This window comes from Mesitornis unicolor, unplaced genomic scaffold (assembly GCF_000695765.1).
Source record: "Mesitornis unicolor isolate BGI_N332 unplaced genomic scaffold, ASM69576v1 scaffold17929, whole genome shotgun sequence".
In the NCBI taxonomy this organism is placed as follows: Eukaryota; Metazoa; Chordata; class Aves; order Mesitornithiformes; family Mesitornithidae; genus Mesitornis; species Mesitornis unicolor.
Genome location: NW_010206759.1, coordinates 24,254 through 51,073, shown reverse-complemented (window position 1 = coordinate 51,073; position 26,820 = coordinate 24,254). Strand labels below are relative to the sequence as shown.

The 26,820-nt window shown below is 42.2% G+C and overlaps 1 protein-coding gene across 2 annotated transcripts; it reads left to right on the top strand.

The window, feature by feature from the left end:
- Nucleotides 1-1,920: 1,920 nt before the first annotated feature.
- MYOZ1 (myozenin 1) lies at nt 1,921-19,295 on the top strand. Of its 2 annotated transcripts, XM_010191895.1 has the most exons (6): nt 1,977-2,085; nt 4,233-4,334; nt 5,987-6,168; nt 15,437-15,671; nt 18,007-18,166; nt 18,992-19,295. In XM_010191895.1, the coding sequence occupies exons 2-6, from the start codon at nt 4,259-4,261 to the stop codon at nt 19,221-19,223; spliced, it is 885 nt and encodes a 294-aa protein (XP_010190197.1). In that variant the 5' UTR covers nt 1,977-2,085; nt 4,233-4,258; the 3' UTR covers nt 19,224-19,295. The 2 variants fall into 2 exon arrangements, with proteins under 2 accessions (XP_010190198.1, XP_010190197.1); XM_010191896.1 differs by lacking the exon at nt 4,233-4,334 and having other exon boundaries at nt 1,921-2,085.
- Nucleotides 19,296-26,820: the final 7,525 nt, after the last annotated feature.

Genomic DNA, 26,820 nt, shown 5'->3' with positions numbered 1-26,820 from the left:
CTATAAACTTTTTTAAAATTAAAAAGGTAACTGTACCTCCTTTGAGAAACGAGAGGCAAAGGGCTGCTGAGTTTAAGCAACATGGCAGCTCCCTTGATAAAGAGGGTTTATAATGCAGGGCACTTGAACAGGAAAGCAGCATCTCAAAGACCACCACTGGAGTTCACAGCAGGCACTGGGCACTCTGAGCAAATGCTCAGTATGGTGCTAAACCAATCCAGGAGAAACAAATGTACTCAATAAATACTCCTCTTTGCACAACCTGCAGTGAGCAGGGCTTGGTCTACACCAAGAGACCCGCTCCTCTGTGAAAACCTGCACTTGTGCAGAGTGGGTGTGAAGTGTGGACAGATGGACACTTGTGACAGTAATATTTGACACCCTGCAGCTTTGTGCAGATGTAAATGGCTTCACCAGACATGGAGCTCTGTGATGCTGCCCAGAGCAGGCAGTAGGTGTTTACAGTACAATTGTGCTATCCCCTACACCAGTTTTATGCTGGCACAGCTCCAGGGAGGTACTCCCAGATCACTGGCATGGGAGTGTGGGGGCAGGATCTGGGCCATCTGATCCCCCTGGATCATTCTGGTGCATCTGCTGGGCTCAGAGAAGGACGCAGAACTCTTTTGGACAGCAGAAAGCTTACAACATGGTGTTACAGTAGATAGGAATGAGGAAGAATAAGAGCTGTGCTATAGGCACAAAGTGAGGTGTACATAGTGGTGATATGGATGCGAGAGGAAAATGGGAAACTTTAGGCCAGGAGACTGCCATACATGCCCTGACTCCAAGCAGGGTATGAAGGCTGATTATTGCCCATGGGTATGTTACAGCACTCTTTCAAACAGTCCTGGGGGTTAACACTTTGCGCTTTCAACCTGCTTATCACACGGGGAGGTTTTATCTACATTTGGTGCAAGCAAAAACAACTCTGCAAAATCTAGGAAAAAAGGAAAGTGACTGTTTCCTTATATTTTCTTATATCAACTTTGCTTGCAATTTTGTTTGCAGATGATTTCTACTACAATCACAGCTGTGTTTTTTGGTTTGTTTGGTTGGGCCCCCCCCCCCCCCCAAACTCTATGTTTATTCAGTGGACACCTTGATTTTGATCCAATGTAAAATAGAAGACACTGTTTTCTGTAGGATTTCTACTTTACAGAGAAACTGAAAGGTATGTGCATCACTGAGTAATCCAGTAAAATGAGAGATGTTCCCTTCATCCTAGAACCAGAACACAACTGTGTATGGGGGAAAGAACAGGGAGAGTCACTTCATAATTAACAGGAGCTAAAGAAATGGAGTTGTCTGCACGCACAGAGCCGCACCAAATGCAGGCAATCAACCCTATTTCTGTCATGAATTAGGAAAACAGTCTTCTTGCTGTTTGATTCTGATGGTTTTCCATACACATCACACAGCTACTTCCTAGAACAACGTCAATAGCTTTCTAGACTTTGTGGTTTTCCTGCTACTTCTTGCTTCATGCATGCAATTATTTTTCTTCTCTGCTTTCTGATTATTTGAATGCCTGGCATTTTAGAAATTATGTATGAGAGCCTAGAGGACACTGGGTTGAATGATGGAGTGAGGAGGGGGCAGAAGGAGAGTGTAAAACAGAGCAAGACCCAACAGAGCTTTTGAGGCATTACTGGCAAACAGGATATTGAGAAGGTCTTATGAATTGCATTAAAATGCAATAGGAGAAGGAAGGGGAATGGCACGGAGTGCCTGGTCTTCCTGGGAACTGAGGCAGAGACTGCAGGAGGCCGAAGGACCAACCTTTTCCTTTCCACTCTCCTCGGGGCTGGTGGTGGTGCTATCTGAGACTCTGCCCTCTGGGCCTTTGGCTATTAATAACTGCAGGATGCCTGTGCGAGCAGCCTTCAGGAGTCAAATTCACAGCACTTCGCATCAGCACTTTGTGCTGGGCAGAGCTTGCCTGCGCCCAGGCACCCTGGGTGAGCGGGGCTGCTGGACAAGCCTCCCCAGCAGCACCCAGAGAGGGGCTGGGAGGAAGCAGCCCACTGCCGAGATCTGGGGCTGGCGCGTGAGCTGGTCTGAACCTGGCACTGCAAGCCTGAGGTGAGTTGACTGGGCAGCAAAATAGTTCAGAGCAGGTGCTGGAGAGGGTAAAAACTGGTTTTGTTTGCAGCAAAACCAAAGAAATTACTGCTGCAAAGACTGATGCAGAAAAAGACGGACAAATTGAACCAGGGGATAACAGCTCAGGGGAGAAAATGATAACTGTGGCCCTGGCTTTAGGTACAGGATGGTGGGGAGGATGGAGACTGAGGCTCCAGCAGCCTCCTTGTGGTGAGGTGGCTGAAAGAGCAGTGGTCCCAGTGTAGTTTTGGACCCTGTCCATAGTGGTAGACTGCTGCCCTTTTCCTTACGCTAGGCCAATTGCATGCAGCAGGTTTTCCACTCCCCAGTCCCACTGGATTGGTAAAGGAGGACAGCAGAATGGGATGGACTTGCCCTCACTGCCCCGTGGGAATCGGTGTGCTGAAAGAGCACAGTCTCACACCAGGCTCAGCCCTTTCTGCTTTACCCCAGGGAGCATATCGATTATTTCCCTCTGTTTTGCCAGTCTTATATCCCCTTAGATGGGCCATAACCTCCCACCTTCCCTGCCTCCTGGCACCATTGCCCCTTTCCTGTCAAGCAGGGCCTTCTTCTTTTATATATCCAAGCAGATGTCCGTCTCTCGAGGAGAATGTGCAGCGCGTGCTTTATGGCTGCACCTGCTCATGCTTGCTTTGGGAATACACCAGGATGGGCTCTTTTATGGTATGCACTACATAGGCAGCATCTCAGTAAAAAACAAACCTTGGAAATCTGAAAGAAAAACTAATCCAAGAGAGTATCTGCCAATGTGATTGGAGCTGGTTTGCTGTGGCTCGGCTTCTTTTAGCAGTTATCATCACCTCGTCACATGAAAATCATGTTTGCAAAAGGAGCAATGGTGGAATGAAACTGCAAAATACATAGGAGAGAAAAATGTCTTGATCACAACAGGAGCAGTGTACGAACTCCTAAAGCCAGCAGTTTGCTTGGCAGTTTTAAAATATAACTCATAGCTCAATGTCTTCGATTCTGAAATTTTAAGCAACTAAAGTGCGAAGAAGCACAAGGACAAGCAATGGTTTGTTATTGTCTGCTATTGCTGAAGCCAGTGAGTCCTTGCTCATTTTTCTTTGTATTGTATTGTATCAGGTGAGGATCTGTCCCCCTGTTATGCTGTTGTTTGGGCATGGACAGTGCTGAAGTGAAGGCAAGATATTTGCCCTACTTACACTGTGTGTGATAACACCCAAGAAGGATGCTAGGAAGCTGCCTGAAGTGGAATTGCTGAGATTTCTCCTAATTTTCCCTGACTTTGCAGTACAGACCTCTCATCCTGTCTGGGGACAGGGATGGAGGACACTATATCAGAAGAAATGTCCCTTTTCCCCTCCTCCCCCCTCCAAAATGATATGCAATTAGATCAATACATGAGATACAGGTGCAAGTGACTTCAAACAAGTTGGGCGAACAACTTTTCCTTTAAACAGTTTGCCTGTGCCTTCTTCCTCCAGCCCTTCTGTAACAAAACACTGACAGTCCTAAAAGACAGAACTGCTTAGGGGTTTGATTTAATTCTTTTTCTTTTTCTTTTTTCCCCCAGAACTTGCAGTCCAGTGGTTTTCTGAATACCTATTCTGATTCTAATAGGACTGTCTAAATATCCAAACCAAACTTGCACATTATTCAAAATGCTCCCAAATAACTCATGGACAGATCCAAAATCTTTATACAAAAACATGTATTGCCATTTAAAGATAAATGCACGGTATTATAGTACGGTATGATAGAGAAAATGTTCCAACTGCTGTTCTGTGCCTGCAGCACGAGATGTAACAGGGTACCACTGTGGTACATGCGGGTGCTGAGAGACTGCCGTGCTGCAATTAAAATGCCGATTCTGGATGAGAATGCTATATGGCATCTTGGCAATGCTTCTGCTGTGATCTGCTGCCATATTTTGTGTCACAATACTAAGTCTCCAGAGAACCTCAAACAGCTGACTCATGATATTCTGTATGGGGTAGTAGCTCCTTCATGTGGAGGGGACGGAAAAGAACCTGTGTGAAATGAAGGCTGTGTATGTCTTAACTGTAGATGGCAACTAAAAGAGAGGCAAGAAATGCCTTTCCAGTGTTTCATTCTCCATTTCCTTGTGTGTTTAGAGCAAAGCACAGAACCCTTTGTGGGAATGCCCCTTGCAGGGACTCCTGCTCCTCTTAAAAGGAAAAAGTCCACTAAACCCATTGGGAAGCTGACACACGAAGGTAAGATATGCAAAACTGCACACGTGAGAATTGTGTGGATTTCAACCTAAATTTCAGCCTTTAAAATTTCACACCCTGTCTGACTGAACTCCCAGAGCAAGACATGCAGTGAACGTACCAGGAGGCAGAGCCACAAATACTACTAAAGCTCAGGCTTCAACCACATCACATTTTCTAATTTATTATGCACACAAATGCATTGCACACACACTCAGGTCAAATGTTGACCTAGATAACAGTTTGCAAACCCATATTCTCCTGCAGCATTAATTTGGATGCACACCAGTGTGAATGGAAAGAGAACATGATCTTTTACGGGTATCAACATTGCAGTGCCTAATTATATTGCGTGTTGTTCTCTCTCCTATAACCTTTCTCTCTGATTTGGGTTTCCTCCATGTGAGAGAATTACTTTGATTCCAGCAGTCATTAGCTGAAAAAGTCAAAGTGTCTTAGAGGGGGTGATACAGCAGGAAGAACAGAACCTGGGACACTTTTCTTTCTACAGAATACCTGTGTATTGGGTAGAGTGACTTTTAATTAACTGTGCTATCCTTATCGTCTCTTTACTTTTGACACGTGGGGAAGGTTTTCAGAGGTTTTGAAAACTAATAATTCAGTGCTGTCTCTTTCTTCAGCCCTCAAAAAGGGCTGTAGAAACTTCTTTGCTAGGGTACAGGGATATATTTTTCTGTTTGTCCCTAATCCTTTATTCAAGTAAACAAGCAAGTAAAAATCCAGTTTTCAGTTAAAGGGCATTTCCTCCTGTGCTATGAAAGAGTGCAAAAAATTGGCTTGCTAAAAAATTTATAATTTCTTCAGAGAATGTCTAATAAAATGAATGGGCTTATACCAATTTTATACCAGTTTAAGGGTGGAGATTCATTCATTGTACATCAGATGCAGACATGGATAAGTGCTCTTAACCTTGCTTAATACAGAAAAAAGGCAGCCTAGGAAAAGGTGCTTGTTTCTGAATGAAAAGCTTTAACTGCATGTCTGCAAGATTTTTACATGGAAAATGCTTGAATCCATTGCTTTGAGGGAGAATTGGTACTATCAACTTAAATGGAAAAGGACTTATCAAGTAACCAGTGTATTAAGACTTGAAGGTAACTTCAGCTACTTTTCCTTTTTAAAAATTCTCCTTAAAACAAACAAACAAAAAGATATAACAACACTGAATCTTGCCATGGTTTCAGGATGATGTTTAAACCAAAGCACACCTGAGTTGTCTTTGTTTACTAAATGTCAGCCCAATCCAAAGAGCTGACTGCTACTCATCTATTTCCAGAGGAGAGGAGGCAAACGTAGGGCAGTAACCAGGCAAGGCTGTGGTGCATTTTGAGGCACTACTAAGGAATCCTCCTGCTCTGACCAAGGTGCTTCAGATGTGGGACATATGCATCTAGCACCACCCTTACGCAACTCTTTTCTGTGCAGATTTGCCTTGATTGCAACCTAGAGTAAATTCTACCCATCTATATTCAAAGTGTCATCAATGCAAACATTTGGTGCATGGGTTATTTCCTAAAAACTTAATTTAGAAGAAAATGTGGCTGCTTTGAAGTCACTATTGATGCTAGGAAGCAACAGACAGGAGACTTGGACCAGAGCACTTCCTAAAGTGTCCTGTTTCATATGTTTTGTAGTCATGCCACAAGAGGTGTCCAAGCTGAACCTGGGGAAGAAGATCAGCATCCCCAGAGATGTGATGCTAGAAGAGCTTTCTCTCCTCACTAACAAAGGATCCAAGATGTTCAAATTACGTCAGTTGAGGGTGGAGAAGTTCATTTATGAGAACAATCCTGATGTCTTCGCCGACAATTCTGTGGTAGGTTGGAGATCAAAACTAAAAAGCTGCTCAATACATCCAGGGGAAACAGGAGTGGAGTGTGCTCAAGCTCTCCTCTGTCTGTATGTGCATAGCCTGGGGGCTGGGAAGGGTGGATCTACTGGCAAAGAATCATAGAGTCATAGAATCACAGAATGGTTTGGGTTGGAAGGGACCTTAAATATCACCCAGTCCAACCCACTGCCATGGGCAGGGACACCTCCCACCAGACCAAGTCGCTCATGCCCTGTCCAACCTGGCCTTGAACACTTCCAGGGAGCGGGCATCCACAACTTCCCTGGGCAACCTGTGCCAGTGTCTCACTACTCTCAGACTAAAGAGGTGCAGGAAAAAGCCAAAATTATATAAACATCCAAGAAACACCCAAGTTTTATTTCCTTTCAGCAAAAGGAAATAAAATTTAGCTTCCTTTGGCAAATACTTGGTATCACACATGCAGAAGCATGAGAAAATTCAGTAGAGTGCTGAGGGAGGACTGTGTGTTCCACCAGTGTTCAGAGCTGCACAGGGCAGGGCTCCTTGATTTTGTGCCCACTCTATTTCTTCTGTGCAAGGTGGAAATGATCCATCCAGGTCTGACTTCAGCTCCAGGAGGAGCGGTTCTATTTTTAGGCTGGGACACAGTGTAGGGGAAAGGGACCTGGGGGTCCTGGTGGAAAGCAGGATGACCATGAGCCAGCACTGTGCCCTTGTGGCTAAGAAGGCCAATGGCATCCTGGGGTGTATCAGAAGGGGGACACCCTTAGGTTAGTAGGTCGAGAGAGGTTCTCCTCCCCCTCTACTCTGCCCTGGGGAGACCGCATCTGGAATATTGTGTTCAGTTCTGGGCCCCTCAGTTCAAGAAGGACAGGGAACTGCTGGAGAGAGTCCAGCGTGGGGCTACAAAGATGATGGAGGGAGTGGAGCATCTCCCTTATGAGGAGCGGCTGAGGGAGCTGGGTCTCTTTAGTTTGCAGAAGAGGAGACTGAGGGGAGACCTCATTCATGTTTATAAATATTTAAAGGGTGAGTGTCACGAGGATGGAGCCAGACTCTTCTCGGTGACAAACAATGATAAGACAAGGGGTAACGGACACAAACTGGAACACAGGAGGTTCCACTTAAATTTGAGAAGAAACTTCTTCTCAGTGAGGGTGACAGAGCACTGGACCAGGCTGCCCAGAGAGGTTGTGGAGTCTCCTTCTCTGCAGACATTCAAAACCCGCCTGGACGCCTTCCTGTGTAACCTCATCGAGGTGTTCCTGCTCCGGCAGGGGGATTGGACTGGATGATCTTTTGAGGTCCCTTCCAATCCCTAATGTTCTGCGATTCTGTGATTCTGTGACACACATTTCCGCTTCCTGCTGGGCAGAGTCATCTGCTCATTTCTACAAGAAGTTCCATCAATGAAAATTCAGACAGAAACCTCTAACCTGACACTGCAATATCTTCAGTTTATTTGCCAGAAGCAAATTTGTTTTCTTCTGAAGTATTTTCCCATCATATATGGTATACAAATTCAGACCTTTTATTCCCCCTTTCTCATGAGTTCGTACTGTTGTTTAATCTTTGAACTTCTCTCTACAGTTAGTTGCCTGGTGTAAAGTCTTCTGAAAACACTTAAACTTTTACAAATAAAACTCTCGTTCACATGATTGTCAACAGTTCAGTAAAACAAATAGAAAATGTTTCAGGTTCATATGCATTTTGGTCCAGCATCTCCTTTTCTGATGTTCTACAAAAATTTATTTGGTGTCATTTTATCCCTTTATGACATCTGTTTACCAGTCCAAGGAGACTTGAGCAAAATAATAGAAGTTAAACTGAAGGAAATGTTCTGCCAAACAAAAACATGCTATTTGTTAGCCCTCTGATGTTTTCAAAAGCAGCAATAAGTAAAACTTTGTCATTCACTTCTAAAAATTACAATTTGGAAAGCATGATGTAGAAAGATGCCTGAAAAAAAAAAGTCATTAAAATTACAACAGTAGGTCAGATTACAAACGAGGGATGACAGACCAGAGATACAGCAAGCATATCTGGTGTTATTAGACTTCGGGCAGTTTCTTCGTCTCTTCGTGCTTCATCTCTTCAGTGGCAGCTCATCTCTTCAGTGAGCTATCTCCTTGAAAGGATGTGAGAATGAACTCTGGGTTGAACTTTGGACTATTGAGATGAAAATCCTAGAGAAATGAAGCTATTCTTATGCATACTCAGCCATCTCAGAGCTCCTAAAACATATGAGGGCCAAGTGTATATGTCAGAATCTGCTGCAGTGAGGAATGAGAAAAAAGGTGAGGGAATAAAAAGGCTGAAGTCCAAACTTCCAAAAATTGGAGGGTGTCACTTAAAGATGTCCAATCAGAGACATTCTGATTTTCTTCATAGCTTTGCTATCTAAGAACAATGGCATGGTCTCCAAACATCGGCTGGCACTCTGTTTTAAAATCCTCCATGATTCATACCTTTTCTCCACATTGATGGTACAGATAACAAATCTCCACCGGTCAGTGCAGGAAGACTTCAGTCTGCCCTGCAGCCCTTGCTCAGGCCCAGCTTAGCAGGATGACAAACATAATTGTTACTGTTTGCTGGCTGCTCTGTATGAGGACTCTGCCAGGCTGCATCCGCTGCCTCTGTGGGTAACTGTTCTCACCACCACAGTCAGCAGGAGTTAGCACCTTTGCTGGCCGTCACAGCAGTGAGAAGAAAGGATGAGCGATTGCAAGAACCGAGCCATCCTCTCGGAGAGCTGGTTGGTTGATGATGGGCAAGTGAAAGCCACAGATCTGTGTCCTCACTGTTCTCTTCCAAACCATCAAGACAAGTGCCTGAACTTAGCACCAAATAACTTTCCTCCAAAAGCCTTTTTGGCTGCAATGTTTGATTAGCTTTCTGTTCCTTTCCTTTCTTGCTCCTGGCTCTGCTTAAAGGCAGATGCTCAAGGCTTAAACAAAAGGGAACTGTGGGAGGAAGGTAATGGCAGAGTAAAGAATTCCTACTGCTACTTCCAGTTGCTTCCCCCTCCCAGTTAATTTTCATGTCCTTTGCTCCCCATCCCAAAGAATTCCTTGTTCCTTTAAGGCTGTGGGACAATGAAGAGATTTAAAGCTGATGGTGTGTTTTCTTCTTTTATATCATATATTTCTTAACTGTCTTAGGATATTCTCAGAACACATTTAGCAAAGCAGGGCAAGAAAGGACTGAGATGGAGTACAGATTGTTTCTTTCCTCAAAAAAAAGTTTAACAGCAAGGTAATGTAATATAAAAACACACAAAGAGAAAGGTTATTAAAAATAAATCCAAACCATATACAGGCTCCCGAAATAGCCCATGCTGTAGCCATAAACCTTCCACACAAGGGAGAAGATCTCAGCAGTCACACGTCATCGATCCACCCTCCTGCTTCTCTCCTCCTCCTTCTCCTGCACCCAAACCACCACACTGGACAATCAGACCACTCTCCTTACTTTTAGCAGAGAAAACATAAGTTTTGTGGGCATGAACATCACACAGCTCCATGCAAAAATCAGAACTTGCCACTCTATCACTGCTGCTGCTCGACCATCCAGTTAAAGGCAAACAGGAGCTAAACTCACAGTCAGAAGGACTGACCGTTCCCAACTTGAGCACAATGGATTGCACTACCTACTGCAGAGCTGTTTTCAATACCGTGACCCTCTCCTTTTGCAAATATACAGTGCCAAGGGAATGTTTTTAGGGAAGGCTGAGTTTGACACTTTTAGCACACTGATACTCTGCCAAACAGGGAGAGTTCATGTGACATCCCTGTTTCATGCTGTGCTGGAGAAGCTGGGCTCTCCTGAGCTCTTTCTGGTAAATCAGAAGAAGGATTTCTTCTCCTCATGCCAGGCTGTGCCACCATTGCAGGAACTGCGGTTCTTTCCCTGTCTCAGAGGATGTTATCAATCAACCTCACTGTGGAGCTGCAAAATGCAATTTATTGCTGACTGAAGACTGTGATGAGATCCTACTTTGCTACATGTTCTATTACTGCAGCATCTGACCAACTACAGCATGAAGGAAATGACTACATTTATCTTTTAATGATAAAAGTGAACCATGATGTGAACCATGGAGTAGATCAACAAATCGCCCAAAACCATAGAGAGGGTTTCAGTCTTACCTCTGGGTCTCCTAAGTCCCACTTCAGTGTTCAGCACTTAGAGCAGCAGTTCACAGACCTTTTGTCCACTTCATAATGCTAAATTTGTTTGGTCTCAAACACATCAAGATCACATGAAACTATGTTTCTTAGCCTCATAGCTCCACTCATTATTGCCATAATTCCACTCAGGGTCCCATCTCTGCTTTGGGAACCGCTGTGTAACACCTTCTTACTATCATAAAGTAAAAACTGAAAACAAAGCCATAGTTAAGCTTTTGGGGAGTAGCTGTTACGCTGTTTTCCTTACAGTGAGTATCCTCAAAAATAGTCTTTCTGCTAATCAAAACCTGTGGCCTTATTTGGGTTACATGCAATAGACAGATTATAGAAAGATTTGATTTGTCTCTTTTTTGTCTCCCTCTTTCTGCTTAAATTAAAACCATTAGGAAGCTGAAATAACCAATATCTGAATAGAAAATTATCAGCAGTAATAAATCAAATAAACATGCAGACCCACAACCAATGCTTCCTTAGACTCACCCATGAGTTAAAATAAATGCAGTTTCCACATCTTAGCAATGCTTGCATGAAAACAAGCAGAATGTGTTGGCAAAAAAGTTCTGCTGGACTTCAGGTCAAGAGGTCTCTTCAGATAAGCCAAGACACCAGCTGTGAAACAAAGCATACGAAGTGAAAAAGGGTTAAAGTATTGGATTACAGTTCTTCTGGATAATGGCAGGAGTTACCCTGTATTCCTTCAGCTGCTGATCAAGAACTCAGAGGAGTAAGCAGAGATGGCAGGAAGAAAATGGAATTAGTTATGTTACAATGCTTAAAGCGGTGCTTCACAGCAGACAGAAGTACACAAACAACCTGCTTCAGAGGTGTTAGATGTTAAATAGCCAGACATCATACAGTGTGTGAAGAAAAGCATAAGGGTGGGGGAACAGAGATGTTCTACTTGGTTTAATGCAAAAGCATTAAATATAGACTGAGGGCTCTGTTTGCCCCTTAATGTACTTAGAAGAATGCCAGTCAAGAAGATCACTGGAGGCAGGGTTAAAGGGAAAATGATAGGAAAAGCGTTCTTTCTAGGAAGTCTGTTCAGGGAACATTAAACCTCTTGAAAATGTTACAGGATAACCACAAGCTGAGATATGAGAGTCTCAGGTTGTGACCTCAGTGGAGTGAGCCAGCAGAGATGTGACTTTTCCAACAAAACGAGCATTGCTGTGCTGGAGTTGTACTGCTGCAGAAGACCGAGGGGTCTCAACTATACCCAAAGCTGTTTAAGAGTGAACATGGACTCTGATGCCTTCTTACTCAAGAAGTGACTAGTGTGGAAACAGCAGAATGACAGAGAGGAAGAGCCTTTTATTTTCCACAGCAGTTTGTTGGAGCACTGTGAAAAAAACTTTGGACTGAAGTTCTGAAACTCGATTTCTTTCATCCCCAAAGAAAATACAGCAAAGATGACATAAAACACACAAATAAAATACAGATAATTTTGGGTAGTATTAGATAAAAATATCCATTATTTAGATGGGTAAATTCAGGCATAGAGGCAAAAAATAGTTTGCCTAAGATTAAACAGCAAGTCAGAAGCAGGCCTGGAAATAAAAAGCAGGAGTTCAACTCACTAAACTGTGCCTCTTGGGGAGCGTGTTTAAAAAAAAAAAGCTTAAGATACTTTAACAGCTCAGATTATCTTTTATTTTCATCCTTTTCTTTAAAGTCACTCATAGGTTTTAGACTATGCAACTCCAAATTAAGGACCAAGGCACACACTTTGATAAAAACAGCAGGCAGTTTATGAGACTCTCAGAGTGTCTGAATTTTAAATCTCCCATCCCACCGTTAAGGAGCATTTCAGTGGCTGCCACTGAGAAGACACAGTCACAGTAAATTCAGAAGTGTTAGTAACCACATAGGCATCAAACCTTTGGGAAGCTCTTCATCAGTGAGGTGGAAATAGAAACACATTTGGTGGCCTCAATCATACTCTTTAGGGCACAGCAAGGAGCTGACGGGGAGCACACAGTGTCTCCTCCTGGGGACTGCCTGCAGTGACGTCAGGGCCTTGAGATACTTGGAGATCTCAGCTCCATTAGCTGGATCATCTTTCATTATCTATTTTTCCTGAGTCGTGCACAGTAGCTCTAGAGAATTCAGAATTCATCCATCCAGGGACTCAGCCTGCAGGACCAGACTCTTGCTAGCACTAAGGACTTCAAAGACAGAAGTCTAATTTCTTTAGCCAACCCAGGAGACTACACATTGCATGAACTTGCCACAACTGTGCTCTTGTTAGAGTGGATTTGGGGATGTCTAGGGACTGATAACATCCACTACCTCCAGCAACACACCAACAGGGCAAACCCTACCATGGAGGGACCGTGTGATTTGCCCCCAGAGCCAACAGGAGAGGGTTTTCAGCCTCCTTAGTTGATGCTCCTGGGCTTCTCTCCTGGGACTTCCATCAGCAGAGTCAATCAACCCTAACTGAGAGGTCGGTTTTGTGATGTGAATATGCATATACATAAAAGCTCCACATCCTGGTAGCAATGGCCCAAGGTATGCATTCCCCTCAAGTATAATGTGTATTTCACTCTGAATACTCTGACCATGCTGTAACTACTGGAGACAAGCTGCACTTACCCTGCTTTGACTCCTTTGAGACTTCTTTCTGCATGAGGCTGCCATTCCTGAGCTTTGCTCTCTTGGAATGAGCTCATCTGAACCCACCGCGGTTCAAGATTTCAAAAAGATGAACTCGTCTTTGCCTCTTGTTAAAGAAAAAGAATTATTAATTTGAGTTAATACAATCTATCGTGATTGCCAAAACTAAAGAAAATTGTATTTTTATTCTAGCAGGTGAGTAGATTGGGGTATTGCATGGAAATCGGCTCTTTGTTATCTGAATGGCGATGTCTGCTGAACACAGGATGTTTTCCCACCAGGTCCATGAAGAATTATGAACTAGCCTGAGGCAAATCAAACCAATTTTATTTGCAGCTAAATAAGATTTAGGTGTGGGTTTCCTGAGGCAGACCTTGTGTTTCAGAGAAACTTCACTCCTGCCTAGTGATAATACTGCAATTTAAAATAACACCACATGACAATAACGCCCCTGCCTGGTCATGTCAAAGACTGCTGTGCACAAAATCAAACCTGGCCTTTCTACTGCAGCTCATGTTGTGCTGATGTTTTAAGACCTTTTTTTTTCCCAGAAGAGCGCATGTAAGTAACCAAAGGAAAAGAGAAATAAGCATTTAATTCTCAGGAAGGGCACACAGCACGAGTGAAACTTGAAGGAAAACAGATGCAAATCCTCTTTTGAAGTTACAGAGCAAATCAGGAGAAGCATTAACCTTGCATACATATTAACATTTTGAAAATAACCTCATTCTGACCCTCAGCCCTCAAAAAAAACCCTTTTTGTGTTTGCCTTTTTACAGCTACACAGCTCCCACGCATAATTGAACAGATTGCCCTGCTCGCTCCTCTGTGCAGCTTAATGCTCATAATCCTCTCCCTTCTCAGCACTTCCTGACATTCAGGGGAACATTATCTCCTCTGTTCCTAAAAAGGGAATTCCCTACAGCTAGGAGAAGGACAGAAAGTCCCTAAAGGCCCTGGGGGCACCAGCTCTGCCACTTCAGCCTGCAGCTGGCTGCCTGCCTGGGTTGCAGTCTGGTGACCTGCTGTGAAACCCTGGACACTGTTGCTGGAGACACAGGGAGTGGAGGGTTAGATAATTCTGCCTTCAGCCTTGTGGGGTTTTCACTTCTCATCTATTTTTAGCTGACCGAACAGCTGGCCTTGGAAGCCTGTTTACAGCCTAGAAAGCTGCTTTTCGCTAAACTGTACTAGGTGTAATAGCCCTGAGAAAGCCTTAATCCTTTGAGAGCCAGCCCTGAGGTTGGCACTCTCGTTTCCCATTGACTACCTGAGATGAATTGATACAAGCAGAATTGCAGCATGAGGAACCACAGATGCATTCATCTTCAGCTGCATTTGTTACATCTTTGCACATCTATAGCCAGTCCCCTACTCTAACAGGAAAGACCATATGTGATCTATAACCCAGGTTACTTGTATTACAGAGCTGTGTGGAATGTAATGCAAAGTGGATTATTTTTCATATCTGATAGGAGACAAGTTTTGATGTCACTTATGACCAATACATAAAACATTTTTCCAAGCATATCAGTTTCTATTCCACACAAGTATTTATTAAAATGGCTGTGTGCAAAGACAGGACCTTGTGCTGGCACCACAGGGTCTGTAAATCCTGCATGGACTGTTTGCGTTTTCACCATGTACTGCAGGGATTGTGCCTTCTAGCTTGGACTGAGAAGAGTGGACAGCCTGGGCAATATGACCAACTTGATTTTATTGATGGATACAGCTTGCTTTCTTGCCTGGTTGCTGGTTAGATTTGGTTCGTTAATGCACATATTGCTCAAGCAAAACTCTTCCTTTTTGTCATTTCCCTCTTGTGGTCTCCAGGAAGTCTTTAATGTTTTCCCAGGCTGCTACTTCTTCAGCCTTTCTCAATGTGTAAATACCCATCCCCATGCAGACCTTCATATATACACAAAACAGACATACAGGCTTTTATGTTGTCACAGGTACCCTGTTGTTCTGGTGCCCTGTAACACATAGCTCCCACACTATAATCAACCTGACTTTGCTGGACTATCGTAACCCTGACATGAAAATACTTCTATTTCTTGACCAGCTTGCTTTCCCACACGTTAGCCAGTGTATCTCTGTCTGGATCTTTACCTACTCTGGCAAAAGCTGTATTTCCTTTCCCTTCCTCATGTATTTCATACTGATCAATGCTGGGGACAATACACAGATCCTTCTCTTCTCATCCTGATGGTATAAAATTACTATGAGTTGTCCATTAAAATGTATGTTTCCATTGCTCTTGCTGCTGTTCTACACCTGCTCCTATACTGAATATAGAGAATAACTCACACAAAGTTCTGCCATTGGTTTTGTAACTGAGACACAAAATTGGTTAGATCATGGGTACTCAGGATTTCATGTTCTGGGACCCAACCCTGCAAACGTGAATGGACCATGTCCTGTAACTGGGATTCCTACTTTCTTTTCTCCTGCCCTAGGATCACTTTCAGAAGTTCATCCCACCAGGAGGGCATTATGGGGAAGATGCTCATGGCTATGCCCATGGGCGGATGGTAGGAGGAGTGACAGCTGGGCAGCACGGCTCCAATAAGCATCAGTATCCCGCGGTTCCTCCTAGGCCTGGAAGCAAAGGAGGCCCTGGGGACAGCGAAGGGGAGCATGCGGGGGAATCAGTTGGAAGTGGTGGAGGAGGCAGTGATGGATCTGAGAAAGGCAAGTATCTCTCTGCAAGAACAAGAAATGGCTAAAGCTATCAGAGCCTGTGCCAGCCTTACTCTTAGGAACAAGTAAATGAATTTGACTAAAACCTGAATTCTTCCAAACAAAGTTCCAATGCAAAGTCTAGAAAAGTTGAACTGCCTTTAGCTTCATAGATTTGTTTGCATGCTTCTGTGTTGCTCAATCATAGGCAAGAAGCAGCAATACCTGCCTTGGCTGGACCAAAGAAATCATGGGAAACTTTACTGAGCTACAGTTGACAAAGCAGTATGCATGTACGGAAAACCCTTTCCTTTCAAGGGTTTCACTCTGAGCGCTACTGGAGATAGTATTAGCTCTTTGGCTCAGCAGTCTGATGTGACACCTCAGTCCTGAGTATACCAGCCCTGATTTCAAATCAAAGTTTTCACCTAAACAAGCAGCACCTTTTGGATAATCTTCATAAAAGAAACAGTAATATTTCAAAAAGTTATGTGGTCAGCACCAAGCAATTATCTTTATGAGTAAAAGTATTTTTAATTGAATTTACTCCTTGCTTAATTTTATTCTGTTTGGTTTGTCCAAAAGCCTCTAGAACCAAATTCCTTGTAGGCAAATCAGCAGGTGAAATTGTTAGTTTAACAGTCCCTATGGGATTTTACAACAGATTGCAAATTTGCTTGGGAACCAGGAACTGCTACCGTAAGTGACCAAAAGAGTGACTTGTGAAATCCAAGGTTTTTCATTTACATTCTAGAAGAATGTGCATTTTATATCAAAATCACCTTCTACATTTCTGGGTGTCCCTGTGAAAAAGAAACCTGTGTGGACTTTGTCTTCTTATAGGAGATTTTTCTCCATTGTTAGTCTAAGTCTTGTGTGCAGGGAGAAGGAGGATTAACATCATCCCATAGCTTTTACTGCAGAGATGGATTCCAACTGCTTCTATTTTTCAACCCTAGCAATCAATTTGCTTCTAAACTACTTAGTTTAAGTCTTTTACACAGAAAGAAGGGGGGTAGTTGGTTTTATTTTTTATTGAAAGTGAGATTCTTGTACATGTTTGCAATTCTCTGAAACCAGGAAAGCCCAGGATTTGGCAGGGTTTGAAGAAAATAAGCAAGACAAAGAAAGAAGGTGTGATGAAGAAAGTTTCAGATAAAAGTAATAGTCTTCATTCTTTGCCACTTACTGCATAAGGATTTCTGTTTTCTGCACAAACTACTAGCACCATGAAAACACCTAAATGTCTAATTCCATTAACCTATAAGTCCCATCTGCCGTTATCAAGCTAAGCAGAAGTCATTGCTCAGGACTTTTAAGGTTTCTGAAGGATGTGAATCTTAAAGGTGTGCTACACAACCACTTAGCAAGGTGGTATTATACACAAGTGGAAGAAAAAAAAACAGAAAAAAAAGGCACACAGAATGAAACCCTGTGTCTAAGCTCTTTTGCTTAATGGAGCAGCCAGAAGCTAACCTAAATTTTCTGGCAATCAGGTATCTGACTTAACAGCAAAGTGCAGCTCTGTCACTGACAGGATTTTAATCCCTGGAGAGACAGCCCATCATATCTTCAAACTGCTTTTAGCCATCATGAGGTGTTTGAGCCAGGCTTCTCTCTAACATCCTGGCTCAGGAGGGGGAAAATATGAATGTCTGTTCATGTAATCACAAAGAAAATGCCAATGTATAAAAATAATGAGACAATGAAGATGGTAATTTTAGAACATTCAAGAACAAACGACTGAGGAAGACGTTAGTAAAGATGGTTGTGGGTTGCCAAGACCCTGATGCATGATGGTTAAAGGTTTTTAGTCAGTTACAGCCCACTTTAAAGTTTGAGCCTAGTTTTGGAGTGTCCAGTCAGGGCTTTGTTTGTTGCACCTGATGACCATGATGATGATGATGTTTATGTGTAAGGGTTATGTATGCTTTGAACAGAAAGGGAAGAGAAAAGTAAATTATGAAATTAGATAGCATTTTGCCTTGCATAAGGCTTCCCCTGAGGTAGTGAAAGGGATGATGGGGTAAAGACACTGGTTCTCGGGGTAATATATTTCTATTCTACTATCCATTGAAAAATTAGCTTTCAAATACATGCTCTAATGCAAATTCCTGGGTGAGTGGCTCTTAGACTGTGGTACACCTGCTTTTGTGGATAAGGACGGAATAGGCGTATGACAGTCTTTTTTTATAGAAATCTAACCATAAAATCTGAGACTTGATCTAGATGTTACAGAATCTGGAAACAAAGCTGGTGGCTCAACTTCAATAGCAGAATACAGACAGGCAGTGTATTTAGAGTAAGTGTCATCTAACCTGTGTGCTTTACGTTCCTCCGTTTACAGATGGAAAGTCAGGAGGTAAAAAAACCACCATATTTAAAACTTACATCTCCCCCTGGGAACGTGCAATGGGTATCAGCCCTGAGGACAAAAGTCAGTTCACCATTGACTTACTGTCATATAGTCCCAAAGCTGATTTCCCTCATTACAAGTCTTTTAACCGGTAAGTCTTCGTGGATATTCAATTCAGTTTATTTAGAATGAGAACACACAATAACCCTGGCCAGAGCTTTCCTGTCTTGTGCAGTGTAAATGAGTTTATAGTGTTGCCCAGCACAGACTCCTGTGTACAAAACGTTTGGAGGCCTACAAAGAGAAGATACATTAAGAGCTAGAGATTTTAATTCAGTTTATGGACAGAAAACCTATGCAGCAGGATCAGAGGACTTTAATCCTACTTCTCTTTCTTCCTTGCCCCATTTGACCAGGGAAATTTAGATTGTCACTGTTTATTACTGCAGTCACTTAGAAGTTCAAGAGTTCACGAAAAATATTTATGATCAGAAGCTATATACTTCACAATACCTCAGATAAGAATCAGGATCTTCCTGCTGCTTCTGATAAGAACTGAAAGTTTTACAAGTAATTCTAGGGCAGCAACAATTTTCTGTTAACCTCTCTATATAACTTTGGCGCTCAATTCCATAGCCTCGGGATATCAGTACCCAGGACAGACCCATATCCCACTCATTTCTGCAATAACACAGCCCTTGCTTCCTATGTGCACGAGGTACAAACAGGTGTGAAAGGTGTATGGTTTGATGGAGATTAATGCAACAAGGGTGAAGGAAATGCTCAGGAGCAGAGAGAGGGAGGTTTTTTTAAAACATAGGCAATGGATACATATACATTCTCGGAAAGGATTTGTTGGCCAGCCAACTGAAACAGCCTTAAAATTTACAATCTCAATGACTTTGATTATTTATTTTCTAAATCCCATTGTTTACCTGTGCTCTGTTTGCTAATGCCATGTATTACCCTATGCCAGGACTGCCATGCCTTACGGGGGTTACGAGAGAGCAGCCAAACGGATGACCTTCAAAGTGCCTCAGTTTGATATTTGCCCTCTGCTTCCGGAATCTCTCCTGATCTATAATCAAAATTTCAGCAACAGACCCTCCTTCAACAGAACCCCAATACCGTGGATGCCCTCAGGAGACTCCTCTGAGTACCCTACTGAGGTCAATGTGCCAATGAGTGGTGAAACAGAAGAGCTATAAATCCCCACTGCCAAGGCCTTCCTTTTTTCTCAGCCCTTTCTATTTTCAAGTTGATAGTAAGGAGCTGAAAAGTGCAACTCTAGTTCTGTCTGCCCTTCCTTTCTTTTGCCCTTAGCCCGGACAGGCTCCTAGCAGGTTCTAAATTTATCTTTGCTGGGGTGTTAATCCATATCAGAAACAGGGGAAAGGAGCTTTTTACTCACCAGGGCATTAAAGAGCAAAACTAGGAAGTGTTTTTCTGTTTAGCAATGCTAAATGCTGCCTGTCTGCTCCATAGTAAATATGTTTTGTCATATATTAACAAGTAATAAAACACCAAGAGGAAAAAAAGCCTTTGTGTTTTCTTTTTTAAAAATGCTGCTGAATCAATTTGAAGATTAGCAAGAACAAAAGTTTCAGTCTCACAGCTAGACTTGGAAGAAAGATTGGGGACTGGTGGGGATGGTCATAAGATAGGTACATGTCAAGGTGGCTTGGATAAATACTGTAAAACTGGTGGTGAAGAATGATGACTTTGAGAGGAAATTACAACAGCATCAGAGATAAAATAAGTCAGCCTAACAGACACATGCAAATATTTCACTGTCACCTAAAAGTCCCCAGTTGTCCAGAGTATAAAACAGGTGACAGCTTAAGCAGGGTGTTTTTCACACAGAGAGACCAAAGCTGGAATAGGTCAGGAAGGAACAGAGGCACACCCAAGTGAGATGACTTGCCCATAGTTACAGAGTGAGAAAGAAAAAGTTTAATTACAACAGAAGCAATTTGACACCCGCCATAGAGCATTACTTACTCAAATACACAGCATCAAAGGCTATTCCATTTCTTGTAACAGTTTTATCAATGCCACACATGTAGGAAGAAAGGCAGGCACTGTGGAAAAACAATAAGGAATTTTATTTTTCTGCATGAAATACCTTATTTTTCATGAACATTTGCACTCTGACCCATTACATACAGGACTGCTGTTTCACTCCCATACCCTAGTTCAGCCTGCACAGAGACTGGTTTGGAATTCTCAGTCCTGGTGCTGCCTTTAGATCAACATTTCCTCTTATAAACAGGGCTAAACTGCTTATTTACAGGGACATCTCCCATTCAAATACTTTTAATTTAGGAGTTCTTCCTCCTTGTCTAGAAAGCCCTGTAACCATATTTGATTTGTATTTGATTTTTATTCTGTTGCTATATAGCTATGAGGTTGGCTTTATCACACTCCTCTATAAGGCTATTGCCAGGGCTACCCTAAGATCTCTTAAAGATTGCACTAATAATAACAAGCTCTAGAAGTCATAAATGAGAAGTTTCCTAACCTTTCTGCTGAAATGGCTAAAGAACATTTATTATATGTCCTATTCAATGATTAAGAAGTATGTATAACTCAGTTCTGTGACTAAACTTAAAAACATTAAGGTGGTACTTTGATCTTCTGAAGAACATTTAAACAGAAATTTAAAAGGTCGTCTTTTTTGACACGTTCCTACAAAGTATTTGAAGTTTGAGTTGAAAACAAATCCTCAGAAGAAAAGTTTTGTTTCTTTGGATAAAATGGATCCAGAAAGTAGTTGAAAAGGCATTTCCCACATTGATTTCCTTTTTTAATCCCTACATAAAAACTTGCGAATTTCACTGGTAAAAGCCATTTAAATGGGAAATTCTCACATTCCACAGAACTATTAGTTTATTCTGTATTTGATCTCTGTCTGGAGATAAAGTTGCTGTGGGTTTTCCAACATTTTGAATCAATCTAGCTTTTTCAATTGCATTGTAATTAAGGGGGAGGGATTTATTTTCCCGTTTGAAAAGCATTCTAACTATACTACAAGAATCCAGGCTGCAGAGAGAACACTGGAAGTTCAGAAAGACAGGGGAAATTTCAGAGAAAACTAGGTGACACTAAGCAATATAATTTCCCACCACATATGCCATTTATTGCCTCTCCTTCTCTGACAGGGGTTTTAGACTCTTGCAATACAGAATTACATGATTTTTAAAAAAGGGAAATACATGATGCTTTCATGGTAAATATGTCAGGAGCATCAGAAACAGGACAGGTTGGTACCCAGATGTCATGGCCTATTTTCAGTAGCAGGTGTTCCAGATCATGGCCCAGTTAGACACGGCAAGGTGCAGAGAGGGCTGGCTGCTCCAAGGAGGAGTTAGCCCAGGCAAGCCCAGCACAGTGCCCCCACCAACCAGCACACAAGCCCACCACATCTGAGCATGGCAGGTATCACTGAGTGCTGGTGACAGAGTCCATCAACCATCACAGACATGGCGAGGGGATGAATCAGGCACTGTGGCCATCCAGGGAGTCTGGCCAGGAGCAAAAGGAGACAGGGCTGGACACAAGCTACACTGTGGGTCCAGAATCCATCTAGGAGACAGGCTCCACACAGGTCTTAGGTGTACCAAGGAGACAAGAGTGCAGCACCCCTAAAACATAGCTCAGACAAGGACTGTAGTCCCAGGGCTGAGCTCAAATGATGTTTCTGGGCCATATGCGGGGTGCAGGTCCCAGGTGAGGCTGGTCAGCGCAACTAAGGGCTGTGCATCAGCACACAGGGCAGTGATACCAAAATGTCTGGGAATTCCAATATAATCACAACAATCATCTGAGTTCTACTGGACCCCAGAAGAAAAAAATCCCTACATAAAAAAGGTCCTTAAACATGCAGGGAAAGGTAAGAAATCCTGCGCAGAAATGGCACAGTGCTCTCTGGTGGTGTAGTTTCAAAGTTCCTGTGTACAGGGAAGGCAGCATCGTCTAGCAAGTAGGTCAAAGGACTGGCTATGTACCCAAAACTCGCTCTGGTTCAAAATGTACTGCTCAACATGAGTTTTTGCCTGGGTACTCCATTATCCCAAACTCTAAATGGAGATAAAACGTTGTAATATGCTTGGAATTAGTACTGAATCACTGCACACTATTAATAATATTGCTGTAATTCATACTTGTAAGCTAAGAGGATCCTTCAGTTTTGGTAAATTTGCTTAATGAGGCATATAGCTCTTCTTCTGCCAGTACTCTTTCAATCTCAAATCCTCTCAAGCAGGATTTATGTGCTTTTGTTTCTAGTACAAAATGAGAAATACAACACTACAAGTTGTAGAACAATTCAGACTACTATTGTCTTGCTGTTTACATAGCTTAAGATACATGCTAGTTTATTCGTTATTCAAAGTTACATTAAAAGTGAAAAAAATCTGTAATCTGAATTCTGCCCCAAAAAGAATTCATTTAAATGAGGCTTGCAGCTACTGTAATCAGGGCAGAAGTTTGTCCAAAATTATCAAATATTTAAGAGGAAGTAAGTAACTGCTCCCGCTCTTTGTTTTCCTTGGGCTATGATGCAGACTCAGGGGAATCGCCTATGTCAGAGAATTATTTATATTGGGAATAAGAGGATTTTATAAGATTTAATTACAGTGGATCTCCCACACACACACTAGAAGCTATAGAATGGAAACTCAGTCATCATTTTAAGCAGGATCAACATAGTTACAGATAAAAAAGAACCAACAAATTATTGAGCCCATCCCCTTGTGAAGGCAGGCTACAGTTCCCTCATAAAGGCTGTACTGGATATTAAGCTTATACTCCATGGAACAGCAGCCAAAAATCCCATTAATGGAGAGGGGCCGGTCCATGAAAAACAGATTGGATAGAATTTTGTGACATTCAGATCTTTCATTCAGAAGAAAAAGTTGATATATTTGTAGTTATTTGAAGTGTTATTTTTAGGAATATTATATTACAGTTTCCAAGCTTTGAAATCTTTCTCTCATGTAAGGCAACTTGTATGATAAAGAACCCAAGCCAAACTGAAAATGCACTAAAAATAGTGCCCACATTCTAATGTAAAAGAAAGGTATTTAACAAAATCTCAGCAATACTATCCATAAACATGGACTCATATGTTTTAAAATCTTGCCTGAAGTTATATCTGATGGCATAAATATTTGCTGGTAGTAGCACAGTTGGTATGCTTCTCTGTATCGTGCAGAAAACCTTCCATTTGACTGCAATGCATTCCCTAATCAAAGGGTTTTGCAATCTCATAATTGTCTCTCTCATACGAGCAGCTTGCCATTAGTGATGATGATGATATAATTCATACAACTAACATCTGTGAATTGCATTTGCTGTTGTTATTGACAGAGCATTTAGAGGAGATGGCTTTGTCATTAGGCTTAGTGACTCTCTGAGATAAAATTTGGAACAGTTTCAGGCTGTTAGGAGAATATGGGCTTTCTCTTGTTTGACTTTAAAAAAAAAAATCATACTGTTGAGTACATAAAATGTATTCACTTCTCTTGTACAAGATGGCAGGCACCAGACAGCCAAGAGCCTGAACACGAGCATTCTGCTATAGAGCTAAGACGTCTACATGTGGCCATCCCTCCATGGGAAGCACTGACTTGTGGTGCAAGGATTGAACATTCACCGGACTCAGGTTTTTTCCTGCACTGAGGTTTTTTTCCTGCCTAGCTTGTCTGCAAGTGTATATTCTCTTCCACAGAAGACTGCCACTGTTAGCACTTCTCTGACAACTTACGGGGACCACTGCTGCCCATCAGCAGCACGTATGCTAATTTCTCTTGAATGAGTATAAGAAAAGGTTGCAAGCCTGCCTGCTGGCTCTCAGCACATTAATACATTCAGATGCAATCTCATCTATGCCCAAATCCTCAAATTGCAGGTTACAAACCAGTTTAGACAAGTTGCCTATTCTGTCTTGGAGATGTGCCTGATCGGGACCACAGATAATCAAGCAGAATTTGCAGACACATGCAGAAGCAAGATTGCACACATTTTGTGGAACCCTACAACTTTTGTGAACTGCTGAGTATGTGGGATACGAGACACGACTAATTATATTAACGTACCAGCAAAAGTCTCTTCAGCTAATGTAATTAATTAGCAGTGCCTTTATGCTGTACTTCTTGCTATGTATTTAACACACAGTAAGCGTCATCATCTCTCTGATGATCATCTTCTGCTTGCAGTACAGCTTATACGATGCTTTAATGAGTGCAAATACTTGCTCAGATATACATTGTGTTAATTAACACACGCAGCAAAGGGAAGAGAACTACAAAAGCCACTCCAAAGCAATGCTCCTAAACACAACCTAAATTTCAGTCAGCTTAATAAACAAACTCCCAAATATAAACTCTTCCTTTAATTTTCAACTATACTTTTAAGAAACATTATTTATATCAAAACTTTTCATGCATATTCTTCAACTTTTTTGAAGAAAACCTGCAGGCTCTTTTTTGTTATTGTTTTGATCTTCTGATTAACAATTAAAAATATGTTTTGTACAAAGAGTTTTACTTTTACAAGTCTTTTTAATTTAAAGAAAATACCATCTGATGTGCTTTAAGGGAGAACTGACACAAATAAATATGCAGACAGGGACTACTACCCTTCAAAACATTGGAAGAAATTACAGATACAACTTTAGCCAGGGTTACAATGAACAACTGCCTTTCAAAATTCCACAGTGAACAAATAAATGCATAAATAAGGAGAGATTAATTTATGGTTATAAGCCTTTCCTCTACTGCCAAATCAAAATATTCTTCTTTGTTATTCCAACAAGGCTTACTGGGAACACGTATTTTTGGGAAATTTGGACACGGAAGGCACAACCGTACTATGAAAGGCTGAAAAAGGTCTCAACTCTTCACAGGCTCAGACATGAGCCAGGGGCAGAACCACCACTTTACTCCTGCATTTATAGCCAGAGATAAAAAACCCCACACAAGGAGGCACTAACAGCAGCGAAAAAGGTTACCCACTAAGCAATGCTTTACTTATGCTCCAGAACACCCCTCTACACAAAAGGGTAAATAAGGACTCTGCAGACTTCCCCTTTGTACTGGGGGAAGTTGCTCCCTTAAGCAGCAATCTCATTATACATCATTCACTGAAGGCAAAACAAAGTGGCCCCTGGAAGGAGGAACAAACAAATGAGAAACTTTCTGCTGGCCAGCCTAAGGACAACCTATGGGCTTTATCGCATAGGACCTTCCCTGCTCACAGATGCTATGCAAATTCAATTACACTGAAGAGTGCTTTGGTCAAACTCCACAGTGCCTGGCTCAGATGAGTAATCACTTCCATATTCTATTATAAAACCAGCCATACTTTAATGGGCCTGAAGCTAGCATGGATTCAGGGCTTCATTATATCTACCATCTCTAAATGTTTCTCTTAATTATCTCTGGTCCCTAAGAGAGGCTTGAGGCCTTCCTCATTTGGTCTCTCTCCCCGTGTGACTGGCTTAATTCCCAAAGCAAAAGACTGAAATAGGATGGGAAGTCACAGCAAGTTTGCTCCAAATGCACAAACTTTTCTTTTTTTATTTCGTGGTGTCTGAAATGCCATATTAACAGCAGCAGCACAAACAGTACTGCAGACGCCCATATATACCAACAGTACGCTTTCAGTTTTTGCTCTGGGCAGAAAAGGTAGTCCCAGTCTTCCAGGCATACCCTATGTACCTGGAATACCAGTGACAGTATACCTGAATTATCAGAAGCTGGTAATTCCGGCATACAGAAATACATATTTTTAGATACAAAACATTATGTATTAACTCACTTCTGTGTAAAAATGTGGCTCAACAACCAATGAAAATAACGTCCTCCACAACCTACAGAGCTGGTGGCACTTCTCTATGAATTGTTCCGAAAGACATCTCTCTCTGGTGTTCAGAACACTGAAATCCAAGGGCAGAAAAGAAAATGTATTAGCCCTCATGCCTTGATGTTACAGTTTGAGTAATTAATGACATCATTTATTCTGAGTGCTAGCACTGAGATACCAACTGCTCATGGAAATGGCAGTCCCCTCAGACATCTTCAGACTCTCTACGTGCATGATCCTGAATTCATACGAAAAGATCCATTTATTTCAGTGGGCTAGAAATGTTTCTGGGATATCACAAAAAATACTACTATGCCAGAGTTAATATTATTACCAGCGCTCTGCACTGGTGACAGGAGAATCACATACTGCAAAGTGCAGCTGATGCAGTGCAGGGAATGTGAGCTTAATACTAATTTCAGAGTCTGGTATTCAGAAAATCAAAATACATATTTCTAAAAGATCTTATTCCATTTCCCCCTGATCCTCAGATGATCTAATTCACACCTAGAGTACTTGGATGGATGACATTGCACAGGTGTTACGGCTCTAACCTGCGAGGAAGCCCAGCTCCCACATGAACTCTAAGTAAACTTTTGCTAGACATGAATGTGTCGGACTGTCACCTTTGGCTCCAGCCATACACCATAGCTATCACAGCACATACTTTGCAATTGTGAGGTATTATACACTCTCTGCAAGAGCACCTATTTCTTTTCTGGCACGAAAAAGGTATTTCTATCCTGGCAGCTTTATCAAACAAGCTCTGCTGCGTCGGCTTAAAGCGCAGAACCACGACGGGACACCGGGTTAGGCCATCTACCCTCAAGAGCGCTCCGACCCCTTGGAGGGCTGCCCTGGGCTGAGGGAATGAGAAACGGCACTGGAAGAACCAGACCTGACCCGCCTGGCCCGGCCGCCCTTACCCCTCTCGCGAGA